Source organism: Labeo rohita, chromosome 19 (genome assembly GCF_022985175.1).
Source record: "Labeo rohita strain BAU-BD-2019 chromosome 19, IGBB_LRoh.1.0, whole genome shotgun sequence".
Taxonomy (NCBI): Eukaryota; Metazoa; Chordata; class Actinopteri; order Cypriniformes; family Cyprinidae; genus Labeo; species Labeo rohita.
Window position 1 is genome coordinate 30186428 of NC_066887.1, and position 26120 is coordinate 30212547.

The window sequence follows — 26120 nt, forward strand, 5'->3', positions numbered from 1 at the left end:
TCAGTATGGACTAATAACAGTTTTGTCTTGAGGTAAATTCTTGGCCAACTGAAAGTTGTCTGCTATATACATAGTTTTATATAAGAATAGTTTAGAAGTTACTGTCATAATGTAATGCCATGATTTTGGGACAGTTGTAATTATATTGGCCATATCTCAAGAATCACTGTCTTGACTTCTCTATATATTGAGGATCCATATCGTAAATGTAAAATGTACTATGCTTGTTATTTTAAAACGAATCAGGATTCAAACAACAAGAAAATCCTGACAGTACTGTTAAAAACAGAATAGCATATTCACAAATGTCACTATACTTTTCACTACTTTCGCAAAGTACATAAGGGACATCATGCATTTATATATTTGGAGGGGGGGACTAGGGACAATCCTGGCTCACTTAGTGTCCAAAACAAGAAACAACATGACTAAACAGGGGAAAACGCTCTTTAAATACTTAATTTTTAATGCAATTGTAAGATTTCCAGTAGTACAGTTAGAATCCTAAATGATGTCTATTGTTTCATTTTGTAAGCTGAAATTGGCCACAACAAAATTATTATTTTTTTTTATTCAAAAAGATAAGCATTGACTTTGTCTCACTAAAATAAATGAATGAACATTTAAATGTTTTTAAAACCAACTCAATTAGACTGACCAAATTCTGACATGCAAATGAATGATTTCTTCCACAGCGTTTCACACAAGCATTTTTTTAACATACAAAAATTGTGCATTTTATTGTTTTTGGAATTTAATTAAAAAAACAATTGACTATAATGTTAGGGACCACATACAGGGCACAAAACATTTAAGGCTGAGTATTTTAAATGCATGATTACAGCATTTCTTCTTGCAATGTTCTGACCCTTTCACTAGGACTAGAAGACATTGTTTAAAAATAGATTTTCATTCGGTCCTATTCTGTATTTTCCTTTAAGCCAGTGTTGCTCATTTCACTTGAACTCAAGGTCTGTGCTTCTTCCCATGTTCTCTCTATTTGCTGCCCTAATTTTACCCCAGACACCCAGAACATCACATAAAAAAACACTGCATTAGCCTGAAAGCATCTCAATGAAGCCACTATCCGCGGGTAATGCTTCTGTCATCCACTGGAAGGCAGTTTTGTACAGATTATATCACCCTGTTTTCTCTATGTAGCATGTAAGAGCACAAAAAGCAAGACATCTGCTCTGTTTAGTCATCTTATCATATCCCTTTGGCTGCCCTTATGTAACGTTAATTCATAAGCAAATGTCAAATTTCCTTGAGAATATGTGTGGGAATATCTGTCCTGTTGAATTTTTAAACTTAAACGATGTTGAACGGGTCGGTGACATGGCTAATGCATATATTTGGGTAAATAACGGGTGAACGTGACTCACCTTGACTCACCTGTGATTGTCCTTCTAGGAATGCATAAACATTTAATTGTTAAACATAATGGATATTTGATTCCGTACAACATGCAAAGATATTAACTGTAGCATTCAACATAACAGTTGTGTCCTAACCAGGTGAGACGCAAGTTATCTGTCGATTCACAATGAGAAAATCGTTTTTAAATGTCCAAATGAAGTTCTTAGCAATGCATATTACTAATCAAAAATTTAGTTTTGATATATTTAAGGTAGAAAATGTACAAAATATCTTCACAGAACATGATCTTTACTCAATATCCTAATAATTTTTGGCATAAAAGAAAAATCAATAATTTTGACCCATACAGTTTATTTCTGGCTGTTGTAACAAATATACTCTTGCTGCTTAAGACTGGCTTTGTGGTCCAGGGTCAAATATTTCAATTGTATTTGAATTACAATGAAATATTGTTTGCACTAGATGTAATGTTATACAGGAATATGAGGTTATGTGGAGTAGATAAAGTGGAGAGAAGAGAAAGTGGCTTTTTGTTTAAAACTTAAAATGCAATTTTTTAAAATTATTTATTTTGGTGTTTTTGTCTTTTTTTGGATAGGACAATGACAAGAAGTGAAGTGGGAGAGAGAAGAGGTGGGATCGGGAAAGGTCAACAAGCTGGGGTTCGAACTCGGGACGCCTGTAGCTCAACAGTGCTGTATGATGGCACGCTGATAATGGCATTATCATGAATAATTTCAGTTATCTCCATTTTTAGATGCAGCCACAGAAGCCAAGTGATCAACATGGCATTCACTGCATGTCGTGCGTACAGGTTAGTACGACGAAACCAGATATGATTTATTAAAGCAATAAGCCCCAAGAAGCCATGGTTTACAGTAAATTTATAACAGCTAAGGGGCGCTGTTAGGCACAATGCTAAGCGGAGTGCCTAAACCCCCTCAGCTGTTATAAATTCACTGTAAACCATGGCATCACTGGGCTTAGTGCTTTTAAAAAACTGTTATTCCATATATGTAGTAAGGTTTCACAAAATAAAGCAGAGCAAATAAAGTGTAATGATATAAATAAAAACATCATTCTTCCGCCAAACAATGTAGTTCCTCAGAAACGGTTGTGGTTGCAACAAAGTGGTTGCTGAGCAACACGCAAACGTAAACATGTTTTAATTCTATTTTACAACTGCTTAGAACGCTGCTCAACCAATCAGAATCAAGGACCGGAAAACAATCCTTTTTAAAATACAGTTTTAACTTTTATCGCAAAATTATTTTAAACTTAATGCGTCACACCTGGTTACAACATAGTGTAAGGATTTTAAAAATTCTTAAAAATAAGTAGTATTATACATAAGAAAAGAAAAATCAAAGAAATTTCTAAACTAACAGAAACATCCATTAAGGGCAAAAGTCACAGTTTGAATCACTGTTTTATTCCAAACATGTGTCTATATATTTAACGAAAGAGGGCAATAGCCCTCCTACATAACCCCACAGTTTTATTGGAATAATAATAACAATATAATCTGAATCATTTGCCTTATTTTTTTCATTGTGGGTGTGATTCTTCAAGCACTGGTATAGAAATCTTTGAAAATTAATGAGAAATAAAAAATCAGCTTTGATTAAAAAAATGATTATCACATTTCTGTCTCTCTTTGACACACACACACTCAATCACACACACAATCATAAAGAACCAACATACGAATGCTATAATGCTGCAGATTCTAAACAGGGCTGCTATGTTTACACTTTGGATATAAATGGATATTGTCATCTCACAAGCACCCAGACAGCAACTTCTAGTCCACTTCAACAAACCATTCATGATAGAGGCTCATTTAGTTCTGTAATGAAAAACATCATTAATTGTCCTCTCACATATTCAGATAAATGTCCCCTCAGGTGCACAAAGGGGTTTTCTGTCTCGTCTTGTTGTCGTCATTGTTCTGGGAATGAAAAGTATTTCTCTGTGTTTTTGCGAATTGCAAATACTGATGGGTAGCTTGTTAAAGTCAACATGAAATCGAAACTGATCCTATTTAGGTACTTTACACACATTCCTGGTCTTACTGTGAATGATTCTCCAGTGCATGTTATTCTAAATGAAAAAAAAAAAAAAAATAACTTTCTTGTTTCTGAAATAACCTGCTCGGTTGACATCATCGAGGTTGTGCAGCTATTAACGAACAGCCAAATTAGGATTACTGTATTGTACTGTATTAAATACAGTAACGCAGCCTTTCTAAAATCTCGACAATAATTAACACAATAATTCAATGACAATTAACGATAACACAATAAAGGTTATGGAAAAATAGCGAATAAGTATAGATTTGGAAAGCAGTGTTACCACTGGGATTTGTTGAGACGGTCTCAAGGGTGAATCTTGAACTTCACAATCCAATGAAATTCAGGTCTGGAACGCTTACTTTGCGAGATCCAATGGATAAAAACCTGCTCTACATTTCCCTCCTGGAATATCCTGTTTTACCTGGAAAGGTCAAGTGGCAATGCATGCCATAAGCATGTCACATTATGGAAGTAAACTGAGTTTTTAATGCCTTTCATGTTGATTTTAACCTTTAACAGTTGGCGTTTTAAGACAGAAGATGGGATACTAAAACCAGGTGAGTAATCTTAGAGGTTGAAGAAGAGGAAAACCAATTCCTGACCATAGAACCTCCCCACTAAACTCTATATACTTTGTCCTCAGTGAAATTAAGAGGGAAGAAAACCAAAGAAACCCAAAGAAAAGCTAGAAAGAAAAAAACAAGCAAGAGACATTAAGGAATAAAAATGAGTTGTAACCCTCCCCCCTTATTTAAAGAAAGAAAGAAAAAAATTAAAATAAAATGACTAAAATTTGCACCAAAGTCAGTTCAGTTCAGCGTGCACACATTTTAGGTACAGACTCCATCATCCTCTCACAAAAGCGTAGTCCCCCATCACAAAGCATGGAGAAGATCCGCACTTCTATGCAAAACTAACAGCTGTCCTCATAGTTTTCTTCCGGGTTTCCCTTTACGACATGTTGCATAGCATACTTTCACGGGATATGCATTACGTAGTCTCAACAGCATGCCAAACCTCCGATGCAAGATGTGGTGTTAAAACCAGACACTTGGACAGCAAATGGTTGGCTGAATCATCTTTCTCTCACTCAGTGTCCATTAATGTAATTTTGCATCCAAAAATGGCCTTTATTTGCAGTATCCCAGAGGTCACTTTGACTGGAGGCGTGGGCAGAGTCTCTCCGTCTGTCCTCCAGCACTCATTTACATTAATTTTTTGTCCCGACGAAAGTTTTCTTACTCTCGGTTTCAGTCCTGCTTGCAGAGGAGATCAGTAGAGGGAGTTTTAGTGGGCGGCAGCGGCCTCGGAGGGGGCGTGGGTTTGGCCCTGCGTGGGCTGCCTGAGCCTCCTCCCTCGCTGTCGGTGTTTGTATTAGAGGCGGAGGGGGGCGGCGGCGGCAGACGAGGGAGAGAGGACGTGGCGGAGGCCAGGGGTGAGATGCGTGAGCAAGATGACGTGGAGCGAAGGCTCTGAATCCGCCGGCACTCTTGACACACCCGCACGTGCGTGCAGCCACGGGGGGCCGCCGTGGGGACCAGAGCGGGTGCGCTACTGGGGACGCTGGCACTGAGAGGGTCCTCCAGCAGTCGCTGAGGGCCCGGGCCCATTTCCGCAGCGCCCCCAACGGGTCCCGGTCCTGCAGCGGCGCCGGTTATCGGTCCCGTCCCGCTGTAGAGTTTGCCGTTGCTGAGACGCATCTCCCGCACGAGCCGCATTGGACGAGGAGCTCCTAAAGGGAGACGGGCCGGGTGCCGGAGGATACCCTGGGACGAGAGGGGTCGTCTGCGCCGCAAACGAGAGTTCTTTTTACAGGAGATAACGTTTCTGAATTCAGTCATCATTTCCTGACATACTGACACCTTGGTGAGGATCAAAGAGGAAGAGAGTGGAAAGAGAGTCAGGAAGGAAATACATAAGGAGGAAAGACCAAATGAATAAGAACAAGAGTAAAGTGAACAGAATGTCATTTTTTCAATTATCTACGTGAGCATCACTATTCCTAACTCAAACTGAAAAATAGGGCAGTGATTCTCAACCTTCTTGAGTCCAAGACCCCAGCTGCTTGTTATTTAATTGATAATTTGCAAAAATATTTTTTACTCAGTTTCTAGAATATTTTTAAGCATGGCATCAGTACAAAAATGTATAATCATAAAATATAATGAAATACCCATGGAATTATAAAGGTATTAATTTACCCTTATAAAAATAAGGCTACATTATAAATCACAGATAAGAAATATCATGAGTTTTAGTTGTTTTAGCTCATGTGCGTTGCTAGGCCATTTTTAGGGAGGCTACAGCCTTCCCTATTAGTCAAACATTTTTTATTATATATATATATATATTTTTTTTTTTTTATTTATTTTTTTTTTTCTGTTATTATTATTATTACTATTATTATTTCATTATACCCTCACTGGGGGCTGAGAGGGTAAAATGAAAATCCTAGAATTGCCCCTGTTTTAGCTTCTTTTAATGCTTGTTTTATCTTAAGATAAGTAGTGCTGGGCAACAATTAATTGCATCCAAAATAAAAGTTTTTGTTTCTGTAATATATGTGTGTACTGTGTATATTTAGTATGTATATACAAAGACACACACATACATTACATATTTTGAAATATGTATATATATATATACAGTCAACACAGTCATGTGAAAAAGTTAGGACACCCTATTGAATTCCATGGTTTTACGTATCAGGACATCATTAAAAAAAACTGGTCCTTGGCTGGTCTCAAAATTTTGAAAATAAAACCTCAGATGAACAACACCACATGACAAATTACACCCTGTCATTATTTACTGAACCAAAATAAAGCCAAAATGGAAAAGCCATGTGTGACAAAGTTAGGACGCCCTTACTGTTAACATTGGAATTAAGAGGGTAAATAACAGTCAAGCACTGCTAATCAAATACCTTTGATTAACTGATCATCAGCAAGTCTGAGCGCCTCTATAAAAGCATAAGCTTTGGCAGTTTGCTGGTTTGGAGCCTTCAGGTGTGTGTTAACACAATGTCAAGAAGGCATCAGCAATCTTCTAGAATAATGTCCTCTGAACAGACGAGACCGATGTGGAGATGTTTGGCCATAATGCACAGCGCCAAGTTTGGTGAAAACCTAAAGAGCATGTCAACACAAACACCTCATACCAACAGACAAGCATGCTGGAGAAGGGCTGATCATTTTGGGCTTGTTTTGTAACCACAGGACCTGGGCACCTCACAGTCATCGAGTTGGCCATGAACTCCTCTGTATGTCAAAGTATTCTAGAGTCAAATGCGAGGGCATCTGTCCAACATCTAAAGTTGGGCCAAAATTGGGTCATGCAGCAGGACAATGATCCCAAACACACCAGCAAATCTACAACAGAATGGCTGAAAAGAAAAGAATCAAGGTGTAGCAAAAGCCCAGTCCACGTCCAGAGCTCATTCAGACTCAAATGCTGTGGTGATAAACTGGCGCAACGTTAAAAAGAAGAGTGGTCCAAATTCCTCCAGAATGGTGTGAGAGACTGATAAAGTCACACAGAAAGTGAATGCTTCAAGTTATTGCTGCTAAAAGTGGATCTGCAGACAATTGACTCATAGTGTGTCCTAACTTTGTCACACATGGCCTTTCCCTCTTGGCTGTATTTTTGTTAAATAAATAATGACACTGTGTGATATGTCTCGTGATGATGTTGATCTGAGGATTTATTTTTCAAATTTTAAGACCTGCCAAGGACCAGATCATTTTTTACTATGTCCTGATACAGAAAACCATGAAATTCAATAGGGTGTCCTAACTTTTTCACATGACTGTATATATATACATATATATATATATATATATATATATATATATATTAGAACTGTCAAACGATTAATCGTGATTAATCAGATGCAAAATAAAAGTCTGTGTTTACCTAATATATGTGTGTGTACTGTGTATATGTATTATGTATATAAAAACACACACATACATGTATATATTTAAAAAATATATATTATATTTATATACAAAATATTTATATGTAGGCCTACATATCATATAAATTATATGTAAATATAAATATATATATACATATAAATATTTTAAATTACATACATGTATGTGTGTATTTATACATACATAATATACACAGTAGTTTTATTTTTAAATAATCAGTTTGACAGACCTAATTTATATTGATATAATTAATATTACATTAAAAAATATTTTTAAATATACAAACATAGCATTTTTCTTAAATATAGATACATGCACATGGTTTTATTTACATATACATAATAAATACACACAGTACACACTTACATATTATGTGAATAAATACTTTTATTTTGGATGCGATTAATCGTTGCCAAGCACTAATTATAAGTCATTTTAAGTATCTTAAGGTCATCTAGGAAGTTTGCTGAGGCCTAGGGCTGTCAAATTTCCTTGATTCAATTCAAGTAGTCAATTATAAAAAATCCTCGATTGCATTTTGCTTATGTCGAGTAACCAGCAAAATACCGGAACTGTTCATCATAATTTCAAAATAAAAGCTCAAAATCTTGCTCTGTGTTTACATCTTTTGATGTCCACATATTCAAGAAATGACAGTGGCTGTAGCATTTCTTTCGCAAAGAAATGGCCAAATATCAAAGATAAAGTGGACATTTGAATTAAATATTGTTTAGTCATTATTAAACAAGGATTGGATTGAAAGAGTAAAAACAGTCATCAGGCTATTGGCGCCTTATACAGGCATTTATAATAATGCATAATGTACATTAGGTCTATTGTTTATAATACGTTATGTATTATCACACTTTTGTTCAATAAAATGATATGATTACTTGCTTTTTGATAACCAATTACTATTGCCTCATTGCTATTATATATGTATTTTAAGTCATTTTAAAGGCTATTGTTTGCTTAGGTTTATTCCCTTAAAATATAAATACAATTATCCGATTACTCAAATAATTGTTAGAATAATCGGCAAATTAATTGATTAACAAAATAATGGTTAGTGACAGCCCTATTGACGTCTCATAGCGGGTCCTGGCCACTGGTAAAGAACCACTGAGTTAGTGGTTTATCTACCTGGTGGACCAATAAACAGGGGTAAAAAAAAAAAAAAAAAATCCTTAAACATAACTTTATGCATTTGGTATATGATTTTTATCCAAAGCAACTTACAATGCATTCAAGATATATATTATATTAGTAAATGTGCTTGCTGTTGCTAATGGAATGCTTTGCTACTTGACCTACAGAAATAACCTGCATTGAATAATGTGTGCAAAGTAGTTTTCAAAACAAGAACAACTAAATATTGTCTGCATTTGTCTAAAATAAAATGAATATGCTCTCAAAGCTTGTGAAACTCATAAATAAAGACTGGGATGCATTATTGTGTGCAAACAACTAATTTCTTTCTTCTTTCTTAACTTCAGTCTTAAAATTGTTTAATTTTCCAATTCATTAACTGAACATAATAAAATGTTCAATAACAGTATTCACTCCAAACAACTTGCCCCCAAATTTACATTCATGAATCTGGGAGATGCTTTTAATCCAAAGACACACACTGCATATATATTTTATCATTTCAAGGAATCAAACCCTTGACCTTGAGTCATGTTCACTGTTTGAGCTGCAGAAATATGAAATTGTGTGAAAGCTATGGAACAGTTACATCACAAACACAGACGACGTGACCGGTTGGCGTTATGACCTACTCGTGAGTGTCTGTGGTTTCGGACGGGGCAGGAGTGAGGGCGTACCTCATCTGTCTCAGCCGAGCGGCGCGTGGACCACACAAACTCCATAATGGCTACAAAAACAGCTATTATGAGCCCACATATCAGCACCACGAATATCCCGCCGATATTCTCCATGCCTAGACCTAAAGGAAAAACACGGCAATGTGAATAACGCACAGAAACATCCTTCCACCAACACACTGTGGATCTGATTAGAGATCTTCATTCCCACAGGATTCCAGAAAGATTCTGTTAAACTACATTTCAGAGATGTAGCTGGGTGTAGGCGGTATTCTTAAGAGTTATCAGCGTGAAGCATGAAGCCAGGTTGTTTGATAAGTAAAAATTTTAATTTCTCTCTTTTTTTTTTTTTTTTTTTAAATGCATGTCTGAAATGATTTGTTTCAATGAATTGATTAAAATAATGATAATAATAATAGAATGTCAGAAGTCACTGGAAATAAAAAAGGAAGGAGAAACATCTTTTAAAAAAATAATAATAACTTCTTGTTTGTGTTGGGTCGCCATTAAAATTGGAATCCTGAAGCAGGTGAAAACAAACAGGGATTTTCAGGTTCTCTTAAAGGAACACTCCACTTTTTTTGAAAATAGGCTCATTGTCCAACTCCTCTAGAGTTAAACAGAACCATTTTTGAATCCATTCAGCTGATCTCCGGGTCTGGCGGTAGCACTTCTAGCATAGCTTAGCATAGATCATTGAATCTGATTAAACTGATAGCATCTCGCTCAAAAATGACCATATATAATGATGATATTTTTCCTATTTAAAACTTGACTCTTCTGTCTGTGTACTAAGACTGACGGAAAATAAAAAGTTGTGATTTTCTAGGCTGATATGGCTAGGAACTATACTCTCATTCTGGCGTAATAATCAAGAAACTTTGCTGCCGTACCATGGGTGCAGCAGGCACAATAATATCACGCAGTGCTTGAAAGTGACCGGCACTAAGTTTGTGTAGATGCAGAGTTGCAGCCGGCAGAGTTGACAGCTGCATAATATCATTGCGCATCCTGCACTCATGGTATGGCAGCAAAGTTCCTTGATTATTACAATGAAATGAGAGTATAGTTCCTAGCCATATCGACCTAGAAAATCTTCAATGTAACTACAGAACAGTCAAGTTTTAATTAGGAAAAATATCGAAACTCTTTGGTCATTTTTAAGCGAGATGCTAACGGTCTAATTGGATCCAATGATCTATGCTAAGCTATGCTAAAAGTGCTTCCGCGGTAAAACCCAACTGTTTACCTCTAGGGGAATTGAAAAATAAGCTTATTTTCAAAAAAAAGTGGAGTGTTCCTTTAACCTGTATTCTGTTGATTTATTTCCCAGTGATACAATTAATGAATACATTTACAAAGAAACACCAACTAAAAAACTTGGTGTGTGCAAGAATAAGAGGAAATCCAGAATAATTCTGGGTTTAGCAGTACTGAATCACAAAAACAAAGCTTATATTATTTGACATTTTCTTGCAGACCTGTAAATAACCCTGAGAGACTGTAAATGTCACTTTCTCGTGAATATACAAGCTTTGCGAACCACACTAGAGAAATTACACACACAGGCACACATGTATGTTCATGCCTGCGCATCAAATAGCTACCATTTTCCCTCCATTCCCCCTGGGCCAGTATGAGTGTACAACACACAGAATGCAAATATCACCAGAACACATAAATAAACACTCAGACAGTGTTAGCAGAACTGTGAAGCATCTGTCATTGGAATCAGACGGATGTAGTACATCCTATATGCAATATTGTAATAATATAGAGAGCGAAAGGAAATCAAATATCCACACTGTTTGTGTGATTTGACAAAAACTCATTTTTTATATTTCACACAAATATATGTTTATTTGAAGAGCAGATATATTTTAAGGTAAGGCTGCTGTAGGTAAACAAATCACACCATGCAAACACTACATTCGGGTTCCCTTACTTTATGACCAATGAATTTCTATCATCCAAGTTTGTTTATAAAAATAATTTTATTGACATTGCACTCACAAATAGTAATTTATAGCCAAATAAATTACTGTATCTAGAAATTTTTCCTTTTAAGATTTTATTACTTTCTAGGACTTCTCCAGGCCTGGAAATCACACTTGTGAAATTCTCTGATATTACATGGTTTTCCAGGACGATCGGGAACTCTTGTGTATTCATATATACAGCTGAAGTCAAAAGTTTACATACATCCTGCAGAATCTGCAAAATGGTAATCGTTTTACCAAAATAAGAGAAACATACAAAATGCATGTTATTTTTTGTTTAGTGCTGACCTGAGTAAGATATTTCACATAAAATATGTTTACATATAATCCACAAGAGAAAATAATAGTTGAATTTATAAAAAATAGCCCTGTTCAAAAGTTTAGATACACTTGATTTTTAATACTGAATGATCCACAGCTGTGTTTTTTTTTTGTTTAGTGATAGTTGTTCATGAGTTCCTTGTTTGTCCTGAACAGTTAAACTGCCTGCTGTTCTTCAGAAAAATCCTTCAGGTCCCACAAATTCTTTGGTTTTTCAGCATTTTTGTGTATATGAACTTTTTTCAACAATGACTGTATGATTTTGAGATCCATCTTTTCACACTGAGGACAACTGAGGGACTCATATGCAACTATTACAGAAGGTTCAAACGCTCACTGATGCTCCAGAAGGAAACACGATGCATTAAGAGCTCAGGGGTGTAAACTTTTGAAAGGAATGAGGATGTGTACATTTTTCTTATTTTGCCAAAATATCATATTTCTTTCATTTAGTACTGCCCTTCAGAAGCTACAGAAGATACTTACATGTTTCCCAGAAGACAAAATAAGTTAAATTTACCCTGATTCAAAATTTCTAAAAGTTTTCCCCCCCCGGCTCTTAATACATCAGTTTTTCTTCTGGAGCATCACTGCGCGTTTGAACCTTCTGTAATAGTTGCATATGAGTCCCTCAGTTGTCCTCAGTATGAAAAGATGAATCTCAAAATCATACTGTCATTGTTGGAAAAGGTTCAAATACACAAAAATGCTGAAAAACCAAAGAAATTATAGGACCTGAAAGATTTTTCAGAGGAACAGCGGGCAGTTTAACTGTTCAGGACAAACAAGGGACTCATGAACCACTATCACTGAGGAAAAAAAAAAAAAAAACACCTGTGGATCATTCAGGTGACAACACAGTATTAAGAATTGAGTGTATGTAAACTTTTGAAAAGGGTAATTTTTATAAATTCAATTATTTTTTCTCTTGTGGAGTATATGCAAATGTCTTTTATGTGAAATATCTTATTTAGGCAGTAATAAATTAAAAATAACATGCATTTTGCATGGTCCATCTTATTGTGGTCAAATAATTAACATTTTGCAGATTCTGCAAGGTGTATCTAAACTTTTCACTATATCTATTCCTAATGAAAAATACAACTATTATTATTCTTAGACATGAAATTAGATATTATTTAAGGCAAGTCGCTTCAGGCAAAATTTTTGCTTTTCCATGCCCTGGCCTATTTTGAGGTAATGTGCTCTTTTGCTTCCATAACACATCTTCTTTCAGACTTGTGGAAATAAAACATCCATTGCGTGTTTATTTTATGACACTGTATCTATTTGTCCCTGTAGATTTCAATTACAATGCATATCTGTAAGGCTGTTTTCTCAAAATAAGTTTTCTTCTGATGCACCAAACCACAAATCTCCACTTCAATATACTTATGTACACCAAACAGTTTTATTCCTATCTATATTCTAAACGTTTTTACAGAGCGTTTTGTTCACATATTATTTGCCTGATTTATATAACATTTTATTCCCAAAGACATGGTGAAAACGTATTTATTTTTTGGCTGTTGACTGTATTTTCTGATTTATAGAGTAAATCAAAGATATACTGTAAGAGAGATATATGTGCTGTGTCAACAAAATGAAACAAGAATTTTAAACCTGGCTTTATCCATTGTTCAGATTTCTGCTCTAGAAATTGCATATTTAAACAATATTTATATATTAAATTTACAAACAAATTGTCTTAATGTACTGTGAATGGGTGAAAGCATAGTGATTTCCTTGCAAAGACATTCATCAGGTTTTAGTATTCTTTTACATTTTTTAGGATAAAGGGAAGAAAAGCTATAGGATAAAATGAATAGGATACATTTTTGTCCCTGTGAGAATAGCAAAACTTACGCTAATACACACACACAGACTTGAGATTATAAATATTCAGTGTCATACAAGAACCCATAAATTAAAGTGCCAGTACAGCTGTTATCAGGACGTACAGTAACAGAACAGTATGTTATGTTGAGGTGCTAATGACTATAATAACAGTGTTTCACTCACCTTTGGCTCGGTGGTCTTCTTCTTTAGGACACTTTCCACCCTCCCACCATCGACGCTTTAAGATTTCTAATCTGTTGTTCTCTTGCAGCTGCAGTACGCCTAACGTGATCTCATCTCTGAATGGTGAACCTGCAAGAGAGAATGAAATTAGCTACTTTAGCTGATTAGCTAACTCGACTTGGCAAGGCTGGGAACTTAGCAAAGTACCTTAACATTAGAATTACAGCAGCAATGCTGCCAAAAAAAGTAAACAGTTTCTGGCCATTTGGACACCTTTAGTGACAGGGACAGTGATAGGAAATGACCCAAACCAGTGTTGCCCTCATTAGCACTAGTGTCAGAACACATACGCTAACTGCTAAGACATGACTGGGAATGTCTTAAGTCAACTGATGTTGTGCAAATGAGTTAAATTAGCCAGAGTGTCAGAATGAAAATGAATGTTATGATAGGTTAATTCCAAATTATTTGACTTGTTAGAATAACATCACCCTTCATTAAACATTACTGTATCACAGCTAATCATGTCACGCTAATAACGATGTGACGCGAAAGGATGTGTTCATCAAATTAATAGATGTTAATTCAAATTAAACACTGCGGATATGCACTGGAATGGATCGGCTGTCACTGAATGTTAGTTTATTTTTCATTCAAAGCTGTGAAACTGAAGCACCTTACAGGTGCTTGTTTTTGCACCTCCTCAGTATAATAAGCACAAGACATTTATTTTGTGTCAATATCACTTACATCAAGCCCTGTTTTAAAGTTGCAATTTTCTCATGTCATGTTAGATCTAAAATCACCTTGCAATTTTTTTTTTTTTTTTTTGCTTCTTGCAATTTTTGTGCTTCTTTCAAAATGAAATGTCCAGTCAGTGGTGCTGAAAGCATGTTCAGTTTTATCCAAAATGCCATTTTAGCTTGCTTCTTCAAGTCTTTGAGCTTTTAATGTGACTCGTGTTTTACGGGACTCAAACACGAGAGCTTTGCATTGCTGTACCAGGTGAGCTACCAAGCAAGTTTACATTAGAAAAGCCATATGGAACTAATTATGTGATGCAAATGTCAGAATGAATTGGTTTACAAATCATTGCACATGTGTTGTGCAAGGTCTTTTTTAATTGATAATCTGTCAATGTTATAATAAATTACGTGGGGGGGGAAAAAATTGTGTGTTATTACGCAACTAGTGTTCAGTTATTATTTATTTATTTACAGCAATATCGTGAACTGAGCTGGATGATGAACTGCCTTTAACTGAAAATTGAGTGTTGTCCTTTTGCATTATTGACACACTATTGCCCTATTTAATACTGTAAAGCTGCTTTGACAATCTGTATTGTTAAAAGCAATATATAAATAAAGGTAACTTAACGACTTAATTTCAGTTGGAATCTACAGTGAATTGTTATTTGTAAGTTGTTTTTTGTAGGCAGAGGCACATTTTTCCAATGAGCCTATGTTGTTTTTTAACATTATTGTTTTATGTCTTAATTATATGAAATCTCTTGCAAATACCTATTTTTGTTAACAAGAATAAATCTGGTATTTAAAACGGCACGGTTTGAAAGGTCACCAACTGGATATTGCTTTGCTCGGTTGTAATTACATTCTAAGCTTGTTATCTCAGCTTATAAAGAATTTCATTCATCTTCCAGCACTGAAATGTTTTGAGAAGTTTAAATATTTGTTGTTTTATTTGAAAAATGACCAGACTGAACCTCACTATTGAACCTGACTATTCACCACAAAAGCACATACAATACATTAAGCATTAAAAGGTATCCACAAACAAATTAACTACCATAATGTGATGTACATTTTGACTGAAACAGAATATTTATATAGAAGTACATATTCTGATGAATCATGCACAGTGAGAACAAGAACATGAAAGGTAACACTTTACAGTAAGGTTCAATTTGATATCATTAGTTAATACACAATGAACAATTCTATCTATCTGCCCGAAGAGTGAATCCGTATTTGCAAAAGTACGGAAAACGCGTACTTTGGGTCAGCTCAACGGCTCTTGTTTACTTTGAATGGAGTGACGTTGACGTTGACGCCTTTGCTCGCAGCAGAAGTTGAAAACGCAGGCGTCAGCCAATCACATTGCCTTATGCAAATATACTACTTTTTTCCTTGTTTTACCTTTTTAGTTAAGGGTGTTTCTTTGCATGTTTACTTTGCAAAGACTGTGTCGGTACTTCTGCAGCAATGTAGGATGATTATGAAATGATTTTTGAAGTTGTGGGAGAAAATACAATCACAGTTCAGAGTTCAGGGACAGCAAGACAAGACGAGCGTTTGAGATTAAAATGTATTTAAATTGTATATTTTTTAATGAAAATAATTGATCGTTTCGCTAGATAAGACCCTTCTTCCTCTGCTAGGATCTTTTACAACCGCATTTGGGATCGTTTGAAGCCACATTTAAACTGCATTTTGGAAGTTCAAACTCGGGGCACCATATCAGTCCATTATATAGAGAAAAATCCTGAAATGTTTTCTTCAAAAAAACACAATTTCTTAAAAAAAAAAAAACTGAAGAAAGAAAGACATGAACATGTTGGATGACAAGGGGGTGAGTACATTATCTGTAAATTGTTGTTCTTGAAGTGGACTTTTCCTTTAAAAGGTCAGCTTTAATTTCATGTTTTACAGTCTAGGACTGTGTTGACACCATCTGTACTCCAGGTTGCTATGGAAGCAGATGGGGGGGGGGGGGTGTCCATGGTGACCAGCCTCTTCATGAATGAGTGGATGATAGGATTTTATCACTTGGAACCAGAACTTTGGGAGGCGACCTGAAGAGATGCGTTAGAACCGGGAGGAGGGAATGAATGTTTGAGCTGCTGGAAGACATTCTATGACCTGGAGATAGTCTTTGAAGACGGATGCTGCTCCTGGGTTCTCATTTCAAATCTAGTTACGGCATCATGCGATTACGAGCGTATGGTGATATTTCGGAGAGCAGTTTGGCCTAGTGGTCGTGAGGTTATTGGACTGATCTTCCTGGGGGACAGAAGATCAAAAACAGCAAGCAGCTCTGGTAATTTCCTCACTGCATCTATTCACCTACTGTAGGTACAAGTTCCCCACTGATGTTTATTCCCCACTGATGAGTATTCATAAGCATCCCTTTTTCGTATATCCTGTCTCTTACTCTCATTTTTCACTTACTCTCAGTTTTTATTATTCTTCAAGCATCAGCAGCAGCCCATATAGCTGTATTAGCACACTGAGTGGGCAAGATCTTAAAGGGACAGTTCACTCAAAAATGAAAATTCTGTCATTATTTACTCACCAAGTTGTTCTGAACCTGTATGAGTTTGTTTCTTCTGCTGAAAATATTTTGAAGAATGTTGGTAACCAAACAGTACTATAATAGTAAGTGACTATACCCATTAACTTTGATATGGAAGTCAAAATATTCTTCAAAATACAATTTTTAGAACTACTTAAAAGATAAATGATGACAGAATTTATTTATTTTTTCTTAACATCCAATCTGCCTTCCAAACCTAATAGCTAAAACTTAAATATATATATATATATATATATACATACATACATACATATATATATATATATATACAGGGGTTGGACAATGAAACTGAAACACTGGCCAATATAGTGCTGGAGGTTTCATGGCTATATTTATGCAGCCTGGTGGCCAGTCTTTACTGATCGCACATTCCACCAATAAGAGCAGAGTGTGAAGGTTGACTATGTGCACCCAATAGCTCAAACATTGTACCCTGAAGGTGGTGCCGTGTATTAGGATTATAATGCACCAATACACACAGCAAGACTGGTGACAAGAGTGATTTGATGAACATGAAAGTAAAGTTAAACATCTCCCATGGCCTGCACAGTCACCAGATCTGAATATTATTGAGCCGCTTTGGGGTGTTTTGGAGGAGCGAGTCAGGAAATGTTTTCATACACCAACATCACATAGTGACCTGGCCACTGTTCTGCGAAAGGAATGGCTCAAAATCCTTCTGGCTACTGTGCAGGACTTGTATTTGTCATTCCCAAGATGAAATAATGCTGTATTGGCTGCAAAAGGAGGCCAAACGGCATACCAATTGTGGTCTAAACCCAGGTGTTTCAGTTTCACTGTCCAACCCCTGTATATATGTATATATATATATATATATATATATATTCTGAAATATATAAACTATAAACTACTAAAAGCAACACAACAATTTAAACACAACTAAAAATAAAATAAAATAAAAACAGTAAATTCACAATACTATAAAAGTATATAGCTAATACTAAAATAGCAGTGTTGGACATTCAGTTCTCATATATTTTATTGCTTTATTGCTTTTTATTGCTTGCAGTGTTTTCAATTTCTGTCCAATTAGATTTCCACTATTTCTAATCCTGCTACAGGTTTCATCAGATTTCATCAGAAAACCCACAGACCATGTCAAAAAAGAGCTATTAAAAGGTTTCTGATGTACTACACTGTTCAAGTGTAACACGTCAAAGACATGAAACAATTCTTTACAAATCTTAGAGACATGAAACTTGATATGGATTACTGCCAAGAGCAACAAGAGCATTCGGTGACAGCTCCACCGTCTAGTCAAGACTTCAGAAAAATACTACTTTTTAGCATTTTATTTAATAATGTTTTTTCAAGATTTGAACTTATTCCTCTCACAAATATAACCAACCCTAATAAAATAGCTGGAAAGACGGCAAACATGAACAGGGGCTCTATTTAGGTACAACTTCATGAGTTAAAAATGTATAAATAGTGGAATATCTCCTCTTGGTAGATTTAATTGTAATCCACTAGTGATAGTTTAATTAGAGTCTAGAACATTCAAGAGCTCTTCTCTCTGTATGTACAAATGGCAAAATTAGCAGGTGGGGATCCCATACAGGACAAAAAGCAATACAACTGCCAAGTATTTTCAGTGTTTTAACTGTACTGACAATAGTAGTAGTGAAGACATTTTCCATTTTAGAAATTTGCTGATCAGCTTCAAAAGAAGGCAGAAAAATGTAACAGAACTATTAGCTTGCTTAGACGTCTTTGGGAATTGGAGCAGTAGGCCTACTGTGCGAAATCACCACATGACGCCAATAACACTTTTACGGCCTATTTCACTTTCACAGCTGGATGTAAGCTTCTTAAATTTTGACTTGACAAGCCCCTTTGCACTCAAGTCCAGAAAGCCCTTCTACATAATTCCAGTGCATACAGTGGCTCAATAGTGGCCATTATCTCACCCAGCCCAATTCTTTAGCCACGATTAAGACCCCACGTTTTCTCTTTTCCAGCCCTCCTCATTGTTACACCCACTAGCAAATATTAAAGCCCTCAATGCAAAACACACATATGCCCATGAATTGTTCCTTTTCCCTCCCTCATATCTCTGTCTGTCAAAGAATAATTGCTGAAAATGCCAAATGTCAAAGACAAAGTCAGAATTGCTATTTATCAAGCGTTGTGGAAAGTGGCAAGCCATCTATCCAGGAGAAAAATTAGACAGAAATGTGCAATATCAGAGCGTGAAGAGATGCTATCGTTGCGACAGCGGCTTTCTTGTCTGTGTGATGTTCACTGGGACATCATCATATTTATTTCGGGTAGAACTAAAACACTTTTTTTTTATTTTACTTTTGGTGCAATTATGCATAGGGATAATGGAGCGAGAACAAAAATAGAGAAAAGACAACCACACTCAAACTCACACCATCCACTTGAGCATCAAGGCTCAACGTATCAGAGTATGTCCCAAACCAAAACACAAATGTGTTTCCTAATATATAAACAAACATTGAAATGTATGTAGAATTACATTTTTCGATTTATTTTTTTATGGCCAAATAAATAAACGCATAAATATTTGATTGATAGATTCATTAATATAAATACTGAAAATAAGATATAAAGTGCATCATTTCTGTCACAAGTAATTTTTTTAACAGATCATTTAATTTTAGTTGTCTCCTGCACATTAAACTGGGAATAAGAAAATATTTTAGAATTAAACAAAATTACACAATACATGCAGTAATATATTTGGATGCCAGTGGCTCATGGTTTGACTAGTTAGCATGAACCAGTAGAGCTTAATCAGGTTAGATGGATGGATGAAAATAAAGTATAGACTTAAAGTTTTTACAAATGACGCACTGTAGTGTTAAAGAAGTGAAATTTACTGTAAAAAAACAGCAGCTGTGGTTGCCAGAACATTGCACACTGTAAAAATTACTAATATAATATATATGCTATTGTGAAAAAAAATAATATTAAATAACCACTTTAGATTTCACATAAAACCCTAATGTACGTAACTAATAAGATTAGATTGATTATATTTATTCACAGTATATAGTATGAAAACAATGTTAACTTACTGTTAGATGTGACAAAATTATAAAAGTCCATTTCCGCTGCTGAATAAAAAATAAAAAAAGGAAATTGCAACTTCTTATCTCACAATTCTGACTTTTTTCTCGCAATTGCAAGTTTAAATTTCATGATTCTGACTCTTTCTCAGAATGGTGTGATATAAACTTGCAATCCTGACTTTATTTTCTTTATGACACACAATTGCAAGTTATTATATAAACTCGCAATTCTAAGAAAATATCACTCTTTTTCTCTCAAAATTGGACTTTATAACTTTATGACTTGCGTCAGGATTTTGAGTTTATACTTTGCAATTCTGACTTTATAACTCACAGTTGCAAGTTTATATCTCACAATTCTGAGAAAAAAAGTCTTACACCTGGCATAAAATTGCATTTGTGAGTTTATTTCTCACAGTTGTGAGTTTATATGACCCAACTCAGAGGATAAAAAGGTCAAAATTGCAAGTTTATATCTCACAATTTTAAGAAAAAGTCAAAACTGCAGAAAAAATCTTATTTCTAAAATATAAAATTGCAACTGTGAGTTATAAAGTCAGAATTGAGAGTTTTTGTTTTGCAATTTAGACTTTATAACTCACAATTGTCAGTTTACATCACAATTTTGATTTTATAACTTGCAATTGCAAGTTTATATCTCACAATTCTGAGAAAAAAAGTCTAAATATATAAAAGTTTATACCTTGTGATTCTGACTTTATAACCCGCAACTGCAATTTAGCTCACAATTCTGAGAAAGTCAGAATTTAGAATTTACTTTATACCTTGCAATTCTGACTTTATAACTCACACAATTCTGAGAAAAAAAGTCAGAATTGTGACATGTAACTCGCAGTTGCGAGAATAAAAGAATTATGAGATAAAAAGTCGCAATTAACTTTCTTTATTTTTTAAATTGGTGGTGGAAACTTTTTCTACATAAAATCCTACTATACATAACTGGTAAGAAAAAAAGTGCTATTTCAACAACTAAAAAAAACATTTTTAGGTGTCATGCAGGAAATTCTGGGAATGTCAATTTACATTTTTTTTTCCACTATAAATTATACAGTGACTTATTGGTTTTCACTTCCAAACACTGTAAATGTAACAGTATTTTACTGTAAAACAACATTTTGAGTAGATCTATTACATTTATTTACCACATATAGAAAGGAAAATTACTTTTAACTTTTGACGCCTATTCAAAAGACGCAATAGAAGCCTGTTGGTACCTCAGAGTGAAAAATAAAACAAGTGTTTTTTTTTCTGAGAAGTTTCAAAATAAAAAAAAAAAGATTTAAAAATTAAAATGATTAGTCACATTGTAAAAATTTCCACCATTTGCAGCTTTTACCACTGAATAGGAATGTTAACGGCTGTCTTTCTCCAGATACTCCATTAAAGACCTCCATGCTGGACACTCAAAAGTATTTCTACTTATATAAGAAGGTTAAAATCAGACTTTGATTTCTCTTAAACCTTTATATTCCACCTGAAGCCTTTTTCTTTGTGTCTCTTGACTCTTTCTCTTCCACGCTACTCACCCAGAGGCATTCCGATGCCGTAGCCCTTGGTGTCCAGCAGGCCTCCGATCTGCGTGAGGTTGCAGTTGAGGCGTCGGTGGTACTCGTTCATGGTGCTTTCCAAAAGAAAGGCATACCTGGAGTTTAAAACCCGCGCTATGCCCTCCTCCGTGCTCTTCACGAACACGCTGGGCTGCTTGGAGTACATGTAATTCCACATGCGCTGGTACGTCTGGTACCGCGAGTTCTGGGTTTGTCGTCAGCGATAAAAGCGGGGGGGAAAAACATGGCGAGAGAAAAGAGATATTGTATTGGAAGGCAGAGAAAAATCATAGACTAAATTATATTTGCGGTGACACAAGGACAGGTGAATGAATAAAGAGACATTTTATTGGCAGACATTGAGAGTGAACAAGATTAAGGTAACAGATTGAAAGAAAGTGAAAATGTACGGGAAAAAAGATGGATAATACATTATTAATGTAAAAGGGGAGGTGAACTTGGCCTCCAGTGTGAATATGGATGTGGCTGTGAGTCACTAGGCCAACTGCTTACTGCCATAAACAGGACATGATGCATTATGACATGAGTCAAAGCACATGCACAGACTAGTCGATTACTTTTACCACTAATTAAAGGGTCTGTTTTGACTATTAGTGTATCACATGACTTTTCTGCCCTTGTTTTGTATGTGGTGCCAACATTTTGTTTGGCTTAGGTTTTTCAACCCATATTTTTAAATTATTTACATCAGGTAAACATCGATCTACAGACCGGTCAACTACTTTTCTGGGCAACTAGTCAAAATGAGTAGTTGAGAAAGTTTTATTTTGTGAAGTTATTACTAATAAATATTACTTTTTTGTGTTTTTTTAGTAGTAATAAATTAGTAATATTTAAATTACCTTTTAAATTACCCTTTAAATGCATTAAACCTACTAAAAGTGCCAGTAAAGACTTGTTTTCAACATTAATAATAATAAGAAGAAATATTTCTAAAACAGAAAATCAGCATAATTTCTGAAGATCACATGACACTAAAGACTGAAATAAATTCATCTTTGCCACCAGAGGAATAAATTACATTTTAAAACATATTATAATAGAAAACTATGAAAGCCTGTTTCCACCACTTAATAAAAAAAGGTAAACCTCTCAATTCTGACTAAATAATTATTTTCTCAGAACTGCATGATATTGCAAGAAATAAAGTCAGAATTACTAGATAAAAACTCACAATTCTGACTTTTTCTTGCAACTGCATGTTATAAAGTTATAATGTTATAAAGGGGAAAAAAATCACAATTACAAGAAAAAAAAAAGTTAGAATTGTGAGATAAAAATGTGCAATTACCTTTTTTTATTCAGTGGCAGAAACAGCCTTCGATAGACAACAGTTTTGTTTTTTAATAATATATGTTTTATATAACAGTTATAGATAAATAATATTTCATAATAATACTGTGTATACTGTACTTTTACTAATAGTTTTTATCAAATAAACTCTTTTGTGACTATAAGTGACTTTTTTCAAAAACATACAATTTTACAGAATGTTTTAAATGGCAGTATATGAATATTGTCAGCGTTAGTTACTACAAAACTTCAGACACGTAGAATTTTGTGAATGAACTGTGTTTCAGTTCTGCTAAAATCTAAATGTGAAATTCAGCTGGCACAGATTCCATGTGGGCTTTGATATGAGTCACTAGTCCAATTGCTGCCATAAACAGGAAGTGATGCATTATGACATCACGTGTGCACATGGTAGCCCAGTGAAACAAATCACACATACACATACACAATTTGACACAAACAAGCACATATGTACCATGAAGAAGGTCATAGTACTTCCTCCTTGAATAGTCCCATACTGGATGTTTGTCTGATCGGCCAAGTCGTCAGCAGACTCGATTGGCACCTCCATCCTTTGGACCGTCAGGAAAGCTGCAAGGTTTGCCGTGTAGGAGGAAATGATGATCAGCGTGAATGCCCACCTGTTTCAGACACACAGAAATGCATCATTTTTTTACACATCGAGACAGATGTTTACATTAGACACATCTGTGTGCAGCTATGCTGACACATACAAAAATTATTATTCAACACCCACAGCTGCAATGTCAACCAGATGAACCTGCTTTGATGAAAGGAACCATAGCAAGCTATAAAAATGTATCAGTAGTGCGCTGCAAACTCTCTGTAATTATCTGTAATGTGAATGGAATTAATAAAGTGATGACATATTTAAAAAGACACACATTAACACATTAACCAATACATTTATGTCAGATGTTCTAACCAATGTCATCTGCAAAAATGAGGTACTTCCATCTGGATGGATGGATAGATAGACAGAATGATAGATAAAATGACAGAACGATGCATAAATGGATAGACGGACAGATAGATAGAGAGATAGATAGATAGACAGACAGACAGAATGATAGATAAAATGACAGAACGATGCATGAATGGATAGACGGACAGATAGATAGAGAGATAGATAGATAGACAGACAGACAGAATGATAGATAAAATGACAGAACGATGGATCAATGTATAGATGGACAGATAGACAGATAGATAGATAGATAGATAGATAGATAGATAGATAGATAGATAGATAGATAGATAGATAGAAATGATAGAATGATGGATGGAATGAATAGACGGACGGACTGACAGATAGATAGATAGATAGACAGATAAAATGACAGATAAAATGATAGAACGATGGATGGAATGAATAGATGGACATACAGATAGATAGATAGATAGACAGATAGATAGATAGATAGATGGATAGATAGATGGATAGATAGATAGATAGAATGTTCAATAGATAAATAGAACGATCTATAGATAGAACACTAGAATGATGGATGGATGGATGGATGGATAGATAGACAGACAAATAGAATGATAGATAAAACGATAGAATGATGGATGGATGGATGGATAGACGGACGGACAGATGGATGGATAGACAGATAGAACACTAGAAGGATGGATGGATGGATAGACAAACAAACAGACAGATATATAAACAAATAGAATGATATATAAAACAATAGAACGATGGATGGACGGATGGACAGACAGATAGAACATTCAATAGATAAATAGAATGATCGATAGATAGAACACTAGAATGACAGATGGATGGATGGATGGATAGACAGACAAATAGACAGAATGATAGATAAAACGATGGATGGATGGACGGACGTACAGACAGACGGATAGATAGATAGATAGAACACTAGAAGAATTGATGGATGGATGGATGGATAGATAGTCAGACAAATAGACAGATAGACAGAATGATACATAAAACAATAGAACGATGGATGGATGGACAGACGGACAGACAGACGGATAAACAGACAGACAGACAGACAGACAGATAGATAGATAGATAGATAGATAGATAGATAGATAGATAGAACGATCGATGGATAGAATAGATGATTGATGATAGATAGATGGATTGATGGATGGATAGACAGACGAATAGACAGAATGATATATAAAAAACGATAGAATGATGGATGGATGGATGGATGGATGGATGGACAGATGGACGGAGATTAAAATAGAATCTGTCGGAACATTATAAATGTCTTTGCTGTCATTTTAGATCAATTTAATGCATCCTTGCTGAATAAAAGTATTGATTTCTTTAGGGAAAAAAAGGGGAAATTTCTGAGAAAAAAAGAATGCTTGTCTAAGGCATTTCCAGTAGGAAGCTGGAGAGCCTACTCAACACAAGCATGGAGTGCTTCAGCGCAGATAAAAGAAAACTCCTGATGTCCTCAGAAAAAAAGCTTTCACGAGATTGGTGAAGCATTTCAAATTTTTCTAAAGAGACCGGCCTCCAAAAATACACAAACATCCAGATTAGTTACTTGTCATTTAGTAAAAGCTCTTTATCAAAAATGAAAGTACACCAAATTGCAGACACACGTCCCCCAGAGCATCACAGAGTTAGAGCCGTGCTGAGGGACGCAGCAGAGATAGACGCCAGCTCTCTGCTTTCTGGGTCAGCCCAGTGTGGGATTAAAGTGGCATCTATTGTGTTTATTCACACCACAGATGATTAAACATTCGGCTTCCACTGCATGCACAGATCGAATCATTTCAACTCCATTGTTACTCTTCCTAAAAGTGGTCGTTCAACTTAAATGACCTCAACAGCACGGCGCAGGACAGAAATTGAAGAGATGGAACAGAAGACAGCTTGACTTGATAGCAGACAGAGCAAAACGAACTAAGAGTTACACCATTCAAGGTGGGAGACTAATCTAGGAATCCACTACAAAAGAGTGAAGCACACAATATACAGTATGTCGGCACACAAAACAAACGTGCCCAAACAAACTTTCAATAAGTGAGAAAAGACACACTCTTAAAGGTCTCTTTACATGGGGAACAGATTTTCAGTTCACGATAAATTGCAATAATGCATCGCCATGTGTGAAAATCTGCCCTGCAGAAAATTTTCACACCAAGTAGGTCATTTTTGTGGCCGCTTGTCCAAAAAAAAAAAAAACACCTACCAGCAAATAAGATATGAGCGGATATTCAGTTAAAGGCACTTGACATGAAATCTTAAAAAATAAAACTGTATTTTATTT

At 35.3% G+C, this 26120-nt stretch overlaps 1 protein-coding gene across 2 annotated transcripts in view; it reads right to left on the bottom strand.

Moving 5' to 3' along the window:
* Positions 1-2778: 2778 nt before the first annotated feature.
* LOC127182148 (glutamate receptor ionotropic, kainate 5) overlaps positions 2779-26120 on the bottom strand; it is a 118810-nt gene continuing 95468 nt past the window's right edge. The window contains exons 18-22 of one of the 2 annotated variants that reach the window (XM_051137284.1): positions 23312-23477; positions 21502-21727; positions 13563-13691; positions 9220-9341; positions 2779-5317 (exon numbers count right to left, since the gene is read on the bottom strand). In XM_051137284.1, the coding sequence (XP_050993241.1) occupies positions 4706-5317; positions 9220-9341; positions 13563-13691; positions 21502-21727; positions 23312-23477 (1255 nt within the window). In that variant the 3' untranslated portion in view covers positions 2779-4705. Of the gene's footprint in view, positions 5318-9174; positions 9342-13562; positions 13692-21501; positions 21728-23311; positions 23478-26120 lie in introns of both variants that reach the window. The other variant, XM_051137283.1, reaches the window with a different exon arrangement.